This window comes from Lepidothrix coronata, unplaced genomic scaffold (genome assembly GCF_001604755.1).
Source record: "Lepidothrix coronata isolate B3197 unplaced genomic scaffold, Lepidothrix_coronata-1.0 Scaffold23, whole genome shotgun sequence".
Lineage (NCBI taxonomy): Eukaryota > Metazoa > Chordata > Aves > Passeriformes > Pipridae > Lepidothrix > Lepidothrix coronata.
In genome coordinates, this window is record NW_016690203.1 from 6,843,029 (window position 1) to 6,851,613 (window position 8,585).

Consider the following 8,585-nt stretch of genomic DNA (forward strand, 5'->3'; position numbering starts at 1 on the left):
AGCCCAGACCTCTCAACAAAGGCTGTCCCTGCAGCCCTGGCTGCCAGTGCCTGGGCATCTGTGCCTAGCACAAAAAAGGAGGATAAACTGGTGAATGAAGATGCCATCACTGAAATGTAAGTAAAAGGAAAGAACAAATCAGTTTGCTCATTTCCAGCTAACAGACCCTTGGGTTTTTTTGGTACTCTTGTTTTGTTCAGTATTGTGATTAAAAGTCCCCAAAACTAAGGGATGTTGTTATGGCACTACAGTAAATGTGCTTTACAATTATAAAACCCCTCTCAAACACTGCAAGATTTCCCCTTCCTGTAGAGGAATGTTTATTGTCTTTTTATACTGATGGATCTTGTACATCCAAAACCGGGGTCTTGCACAGAACTACTACTTTTCTTTTGTAGATAGTGAGACCTGAGCCACATACGGGATAATGCCATGTTCTCTGCTGGAATATAGGGCTGGGTTTTTTCCCAGCATTGGTATCTGGCTATTTAGCAGATCCTGTTTAGCTTGTTCCTTCAGCAGCTTAGAAGCAAGGACAGCAAATGGATAGTATGTTCTGTCAACCTACAATGCTAAGCTTAAAAAGAATTAGGAAAAGGCAAAATCTTATTCTTATAACTATACCCCAAGTATTCACATAGTGTGCTCATTGGTGCAGAACTGATTGCAAGAAATGTGAAATGTACTTAAGAGTGGCTGGCACTGTTGTATCATTTTTGTATTTTTAAATCCTCATTCCTGATGTTGTAATATTTAGGGATGGGTGAGCTGGTTAAGACCACATAAGCATCTAACCTAAACATTTGAGGTTTGAAATAGTTTGGTTAGCTTCCCAGCTCCACTCCCAGTTTTCATATGCTCCAGCACTTCCCTGTTGGGACAAATCCAGAAGGGGAAATATCAAAATACCATGAGAGAGGCTATTCTCTAAAATTTGGTGGCTCCATGCCAGTGACCTGCTAACCTAGCAGCCAGATGAACCATGGTCATAGGTAATGCATCAGTACAATCCACAATGCCCACCTTGTTTTATGGCTTTGCCTGGTTTTTCTACAGTGTGCAAGAGTTGGAACCTAGAGATGGGGCTTTACATGGAAAATATTCCTGAAATTGCAAATAGCAAAACGTGTACTTTAAAGGAAGTGTGATATTGATTATTATAGAAAAATCCAAAATTGAAAACTAGAGAGAATGAAAGTTATCACTCAGAGTGCAAATATGTCTGTGTCAGAGACAAATATTTAATACACCAAGACAAGTATATCTCATTCTTCAAAACAAAACACTTTTTATTAAAGACACATGATGGAAAATTGAAGCATTTTCTTGGTTGTTTAGGAGAGTTGGATCACTTATGGAACAAACTAATATGACTTAGAGACTGCTTTTCAATAATTCCTGATTAAAAAAATCATAAATTAATGTTGGAACAAAGAGGTATCTCAGAAGAATTATTTATTTTATAGGTTAAAAAGCAGAACACCCTTGAAAGTCCCTTGCTTAATCTTGGATTTAGAATAAGTTAGAACACACACTATTCATAACTGAGTACTTTATCATGAATCATCTATAAATTTTTATCTCTGTCTCTGTATAAATATTACATGAAAATATGGAGAACATCAACTGCTCAGTAAAGTTTTATGTAATCTTAAAGAACAAGTCATGAACTTATCACAGTTTTGGTGCTCTTGGAACATCAGCTATGGGTTTGTTGATGCTTTTCTGTTTTTTTTTTTTTTTTGGTAAAGATAGTTTTCCACTGTGCCAGTAAAAGGCTGTATTAATGAACTTTTCCTTAAAGACAGATCTGATCCTCAAGCCAATGAACGCCTTGCTGTTGCCTTCGGGACTTTAAAAGTTTTTGGGATTTTGCTCAGCAGAAAGTCTCCAGATCTCCTCGTAAAGTTATGCGTCTTTGTACGCCTGATTTTGTGTGTGATATTGCTGTTAATCAACTAGGTGGGGTATAAAAAAATGTCTGGGTAACCCTTATAATATCCACATCTCAGAGCAACAGCTTCAGTTTCCTAACAGAGATGAAGGTGAGAAACTGTAGGATCTTATCCAACTCTCATAAACTGAGAGCAGGACACGTTCCCACTGCATTTAAGATGTGTGATTCATATTTGTCGCTTGTGGTGGCTATTTCTCTTATCCATNGGATGGAATGCGGAGGAGGTGGCCGTGCCCTCTGCTGCTGCTGCTGCTGCTTCTATCATCCTGGCGAGCTGAGACAGAGCAGAAGAGCTTTGGTAAGACTGAACTGAAAGCTGCCTTCAATGTTCTAACCCAAGAGGAGTGAAGATCTACAAGGAAATCCCCCGAAGGCTCGGGCTTGGAATTTCCACAAAGTAAGAACAAAAATCCTGACTGCCATACTTAAATCTGCTGCCTCAGGAAAATGAAGGACACTAACCAGTGCCACAAAGAAATGAAATTAAGGAACTGTGGCCTGAGGAGTGTCAGAACGACTTTTCTCTTTTCTTCTTGGACTTTTATTGAAGAAAAGGAGAAATTTAATTTAATGTAATATATATGTGGGTGTAAATAAACCTTTGTAAATATTTTCCCCTTCCCCCAATAACGAATGGTTGTGTTTTGTCTGAAAACTCTCCACATGAGGTGAAAAAGATTATCAAGTCCATACCATCACTAAACCCTCTCACAGGGGCAAACTGTGGGAGGGGGGCTTGAACTTAAAAATTAGTTTCTTGGGAGTTTCAAACCACCACAAGGATACCTCCCTAGAAAGTGTCTGCCAAACTGGTGGGAAATGAATTCAAATCCAGAATAATTGCTGTTCTATTGATCACAGAGAGGCAGTTAAAAAAACCAACAAATCGAATCAAACCAAACAATTCAGCTTCCGACAGGGGTTCAAGGCCCCAGCCACTCAACTGTGGGGCACAGAGGAGGGCATGAAGTGCTCTGTATCTCCCAAAACCGCTCCAGATGTGGATGCAGAACAATCCTGGGCCTTTCCAGGGATAATTGAATGACATGAGAGTGGCACCCCAGGCATTCTCCTCCCTTACTGCCGGAAGACAGCAGTCCCCAGCACAGCCAGGGAGACTGGGAACAAGCTCTGCTACCGTGGAAGGTGCTCCAACAGGTCTCTTACCAGTGCTGTACCCATGAGAGCCGTAGCCACTGGGCTGTTGGAAAGGGGTCGCTGATGCGTTGACGCTGACATTCACACCATGCTGCTTGGAAGAGGTAGGAGCAACCTACAGAACAGAGAGGAGCAGAGTGAGGAGAGGCTTTGCTGTGCCACCCCCCTGCCCAAATCCCACACCTTGCCTCCAGGAAACTCACAGGGAACACGGCGGGCCCATACTGGAAGGTGCTTGGGAGCCCTGGTACCCCTGTGTAGTACGGCAGACTGGTGTAACTGTAGCCAGGAGGCAGCGCCGGGTTCAGGAACGTCTGCTGCGTGGTGTGATGGGTCTGGGTCTGGCTCTGCTGAGGCTGTGCCAGAGTTGTTGCAGGAGCAGGAGAAGAGGCATCACCTCGGCCAAATTTTGTTAAGTCACCTGAAATAGAGGAGGTGAGAGTGAAGAACACAAGTGCCAGATCCTGGCCTGTTCCAGCTCAGCCCAAAGCTGACCCAGCCTTTTGATAAACAGCTACTTGAATCAGTTCCCCCTCCTGCCACTGCAAAAGTCTGCTGCCCTCACAAGCCCTCAGACCTTTGCACACTGATAAGGCAAAGCTGTTAATTAGTCCTTGGCCCTGAGAGGACTACCGGGGGGAAGGGAAGCCCACAGTAGCTCAGCTACTGTGCTGCACTGCCTGACGTCAGCTCACAATCCAGCACTGGATAAACCTGCTATTGGCTGCCTGTGCAGCAGAGCCTGGTGCTACAGCTCTCCTTCATCCCTCTCTGTGCACCAGCAGCAGGACTGAACACAACCCAGTTCCCTGCCTGGGCTGTGGAGGGCTTGGCTGCAGGGCTGGGGGAAGCGAAGCTGCCTGTGCTGCTCTTCATGAGCACCCGCTTGGTTCTTCTATGCAAAAACTCTCCAGTTCAGAGCTCACATGGGGCCACACTCCAAGCTTGGCATTTAAGCCTCAGCTGGGCAAAAGCACTTCCACACAAACTGGCTCCTGCTGAAGCCAGGGAGAATCAGTGCTGGAAAAATAGCAAACCTCAAGTGCAAACCAAGTGCAAAAATAGCAAACCAAGTGCAACAATTCCTAAAGCATGTGAAAGCTCAGCACAGTTACTGCCCACTGCAGGTTGGCAGTGCATAAAGCATCTACCAAGGTCAGTGAGCAGTCAGGCACCCGCTGAGTGCTTGGTTCAAGTTTGACAGGTCCCAAATGTCCCGCTGGTTTTCTTGATAAGACTGTCCCATAGATAAAAAACTTAATTTCTCCATACTTTGTGCTTCTTTGTATTTTTACTCGCAGTGCTTGAGTGCTGGCCTCACCACCACCTGGAAAGCAGTTCCCCAGCTGTACTCCTTGCTGAATCTGTCAGCCCTCCCTCACTCCCTTTCCAACTGCCACACTAACTCCTACTCGCCCACCTCTTCCCTGTAACAGGCCTTGACAAAACCAGATGTCCAAGGACAAGAATTTAGCTGCGAGACATGCTCCAAAACAAAGGCAGTGCAGGAGGCTGGCGCAGATGTAGCTCCAGCAGACAAAGGCACAGGACACCAGCAGCAGCAGCACAAACCCTGATGGAATGGGATTTAGAGCAGACTTTTTCCCTACCAGAGTACGGATTGCTGCTCAGGCTGCCATCTCTTCCAGTCAGCGGGGTGGTGGGTGTGGGGAATGGGATGCTGTAGTAATCCTGATGATTAAAAACAAATGGAGATATTTTATCAGCTCTGTCTAAAGGTGCAAAGCAGTATCTTTTGGGACAGAGGAATTTTTGTCCTGCAGCTGCAAGATATGTCAGGGTACCACAGTTCAACCAGCCACATCCAGGCTGATCATGACCTACAGCAGCCCCAGGTTTTTGTAGCATGCACCGTCCCCCTGATCTGGCTATTAGAAGAACCAGATAAGGTCTACTGGTATGCAGTCTTTAAACTGCCTGGACTTTCCCCTCTGCTTCAAAAGAAAATGGACATGTCCTATCACTAAGTAAAGCCCATTCTAAGAAGTATTTAGTCACTGCCTAAGTCAAGGATCAGAGGTGAATCTCTACAACAGCCCTGCTGCTGTAGTTCTCATGCTTCCTGGCCCCACAAGAGATACTGCTGATGAGTAACTCATGCACCCAAATTCCCACGTGTCAAGGAGCAACTGACTAACTCTGACGGCTGTCACAAAGAGGTGCAGCCATCCAGCACCCCATTTCTCCAGCTCTTTGGGACTACCCACAGCCTGACCTGTCTATAACCCCACAGCACTCAGAGCCAGCAGAAGCGGTGTGTCCCTGTCACTCTGCACTACTCACCAATGGGAATCTCGTCTGGAGCATTTGCAAATCATCGTATCCGTACACCTGTGGCTAGAAAAAGAGCAGCAGATGGACTAGATAAAGACACTTATCTAATTTTAGATTAAACATTTAGATAAACATGAGATAAAGCCAAAAGCAGCTGGTCAGCAGCCCATGACCCCCCAGGTGCAGGCAGCCACTCCCTATGCAGGCTGATGCTGCTGGGGGTTCCTGTGAGCTGCTCAAAGGACAGTGCTCCAGACCGCACAGCCCCTGAGCAGTTTTTCCTCAAAATCTGTTCTCAACTTCAGGAGAGGGCTGTGACACACCCCTAGACTTCGTGGGAGTCACCACCCTTGCCCTGACTGTGTTTGCCCTTTGTCACAGCATGTTTCTAACACAGCTCCATGCTCCCATGNGCACCATGCTCTGCCAAGGGTTGCTGCTCCCCAAAGGCTGGGGAGGCTGCTGAGAATAAGTACAGAGACTCTGCTCTGGGGTCACGAGGACAGACATTTACACCCACAGGCACGTGGATTTCATGGAAAACAGGAGGTTCAAACCCCACCTGTCCAAGGCAGCCCCACCGAGCTATGTCAGTTTTTGGTCTCCCCACTATCCTGCATCCCTCCCTGCTGCAGAGGGAGCTGGGAGGGATCTGGTGGCATGACATTACCATAAAGCAATTGTTCTACTCACTGGATAGGCATGTAGCAACCCTGGAGCCATGATGTATGGATTAGGCAACAACGGTGGGACTCCAGGAGGGAGATTAGGAGGGGCTTTTCCTGACAAAGGAAGAGAAAGTTCCACAGTAAAGCAAACAGCAGAAACTCACTCTCTTAGCTCCTGTACAGCAGGACCCAGGAAAGTACCTGATGTTGTTGCGACGGAGCTTCGAGTGGAGGCCGTCACCGTGGAGTTGCTGCTGAGGCTGAGGCCCAGGCTGCTGACGCTGCTGAGGCTGGATGAAACACTGACCACCGGCGGCGCGGCCGACACCGTGCTGGAGGAGGTGGAGAAAGTGCTAGCAGAAGAATGGAGGCTCGCTTCACCCTCCACACTCGTGTGCTAGGGAAGGAAGGGAGGAGAGTCAGGGGACCAGGCAGGTGGAACAGAGTGCACAGGTACCACAGGACACTGTCTACGCAAAATACACGCTGTGTCTGCACCTGGGTGTTCCTGCAGGCTACAAGGAAACCTGCTTTGCACCTGGCTTAAGTCCAAAGTCCTGACAGCAGCCAACCCCTAATGTTTTCAAGCCTCTCCTGTGGCTGTGCCCCAACATCTCTCTGCTGGGGGGAGCAGGGCAAGACACCACATTTGTGGCAGGGAGATTTATTCTGCTGCAGAAGCCGATACCCAGAGACTCCATACTATGAGAGCTCCAGCAGTAGAGACATTTGGCAGCACTGCATCAGCTACCAGTTTGCTCTGATGTGGCTGCGACTCTGTAGCGCTTTCAAGGGCTGCTATAGACCCAAAAGAGCCACTGCTCAGCCAGAGACAAGCAGGGGGTCAACAGCCTCAAGCCACAGGTGCACAGACAGTGTTCTGACATAACCCCCCATCCTCTCTCCGCACAGCACCCAAACTCCAGCAGGACAGCCAGCAGCCTGGCAGGTTCTGTCACAACCACAGCCCCAAGGTCAGGCACCCCAGACAACCTGGCCAAGCCAAGTGGGAACGGGGCACAGAGCGCGAGACCACACCCAGACTCACCAGGAGAGTTGAAGTTGATGTTCGCCCAGAGGATGTGGATGAGGACAGACTGTTCTGCTGGGTGGGCAACGCACTGCGGGAGGAGAAATAAAAAGTTGTCAAACCAAGGTGAGAGAGTCACTATTAGAGGCACTATCCCATTCCCCATCTACTCAGATGGGATGGGTCATCTCAGTCTTCCTCACTGCACGAGACGGTCTCTGATGTCTAGTATGGATTTCTGCTTCTAGTTCTGCTTCTCCAGAAATCCACCCCCGACGCTCCTCACCTGCTGAGCTGGGCAGTGGTTGTACTGGGGAGCTCCTCGCTGTGGCTCAGGTTGCTCAGAGCTGTCGAGTGTTGGCTGGCTGTTGTCAGCAAGGACGACGCAGACACCCCATCACTGAGAGGTGTGATACTGGGAGCAGAGGGGGAATCGGATTTCACTGCGGGGCCTGTAGCACCTGAAAAGAAAAGCTTTGGGTTAGGGGCAGCTACTGGCAACTTCCAGAGGGACCAGCAAATGCTCAGCCAAAGGAGTCAGGAGATCTGGGGATTCCCTCACTGCTGCCAACCAGTTACACACTTGTGATTGTGTTCTATGTCTCATTTTACACTGCCATTGGCTCTACAAAGAGCTTCAAGACCTACAGATGTCTTCTACAAAAAAAGCAGAATAAATTATTGTCATTGGTGACTCATCAAGGATCTCATGGATCCATCAACAGAAAGCTCAATGTTCCAAGGCAAGCAAATAATCTAAATGGCAGCAATTAGTCCAGCAGGGAAAGGACCTGCTATTAGCACAGATAAAGCTTCTCATCTGAAGCAGAGAACATGAGCAGCACAAGAGACACAGGTCACCTGCTGTGCTGGCAGACACTTACCTTCAACGGCCTGCGTGGTTTGTAACGGCGTGGGCTGTACAGAACTGAAACCATTCTGAGAAAGAAGAGAAAAAAGGAGTACTGGGCATCACAGCTGTGCATTTCCAGAGGCAGAGCTCGTGTCAGCTCCCTCCCACACTCCCTCCTCAGTTAAGAAAAGGTCCTGCTACCAACACATGTCACCAGACTGTGTTGGGGTCAGTTCCAAGGTCAGCTAGCCCCATGACAGCACGACCCCCACGTGTATATTTGAGAAATTAGTGCGAGAAGTTTCTCTGCTGCTGGTAGTTAAGACCACCTCAACCTCCTCAACCCATGTTCATTAGCCAAACCTGATGTTACTGAACTGGTGTGCAGCATGCAAGAACCAAATCTTTAAGAGGAAATTAAATCCTTCGCCAGCACGCCCCTCTCTAGCAGGGTAACTGCGTGAGACACAACACACACCTTGCAATCTACTTGACACCAGTCCCAGGTACGTAGCACAGCTGAGGGCTCTGGGAGCAGCCAGATGAGAGCTCTCACGAGAGCTCATGAGCCGCACAGTGAGGCTGGAGAACCACTTGATAAACCACTCAGCTTCCCCTGAGACA

The 8,585-nt window shown here is 48.0% G+C and overlaps 1 protein-coding gene across 1 annotated transcript in view; it reads right to left on the minus strand.

Moving 5' to 3' along the window:
* Positions 1-2,732: 2,732 nt before the first annotated feature.
* The window catches only part of UBAP2L (ubiquitin associated protein 2 like), a 25,487-nt gene continuing 19,634 nt past the window's right edge, over positions 2,733-8,585 (minus strand). The window contains exons 15-24 of the mRNA XM_017808386.1: positions 8,440-8,489; positions 7,993-8,073; positions 7,395-7,569; positions 7,127-7,199; positions 6,280-6,475; positions 6,104-6,192; positions 5,420-5,473; positions 4,726-4,807; positions 3,319-3,536; positions 2,733-3,230 (exon numbers count right to left, since the gene is read on the minus strand). Coding sequence (XP_017663875.1) covers positions 2,748-3,230; positions 3,319-3,536; positions 4,726-4,807; positions 5,420-5,473; positions 6,104-6,192; positions 6,280-6,475; positions 7,127-7,199; positions 7,395-7,569; positions 7,993-8,073; positions 8,440-8,489 — 1,501 coding nt within the window. The 3' untranslated portion in view covers positions 2,733-2,747. The remainder of the gene's footprint in view (positions 3,231-3,318; positions 3,537-4,725; positions 4,808-5,419; positions 5,474-6,103; positions 6,193-6,279; positions 6,476-7,126; positions 7,200-7,394; positions 7,570-7,992; positions 8,074-8,439; positions 8,490-8,585) is intronic.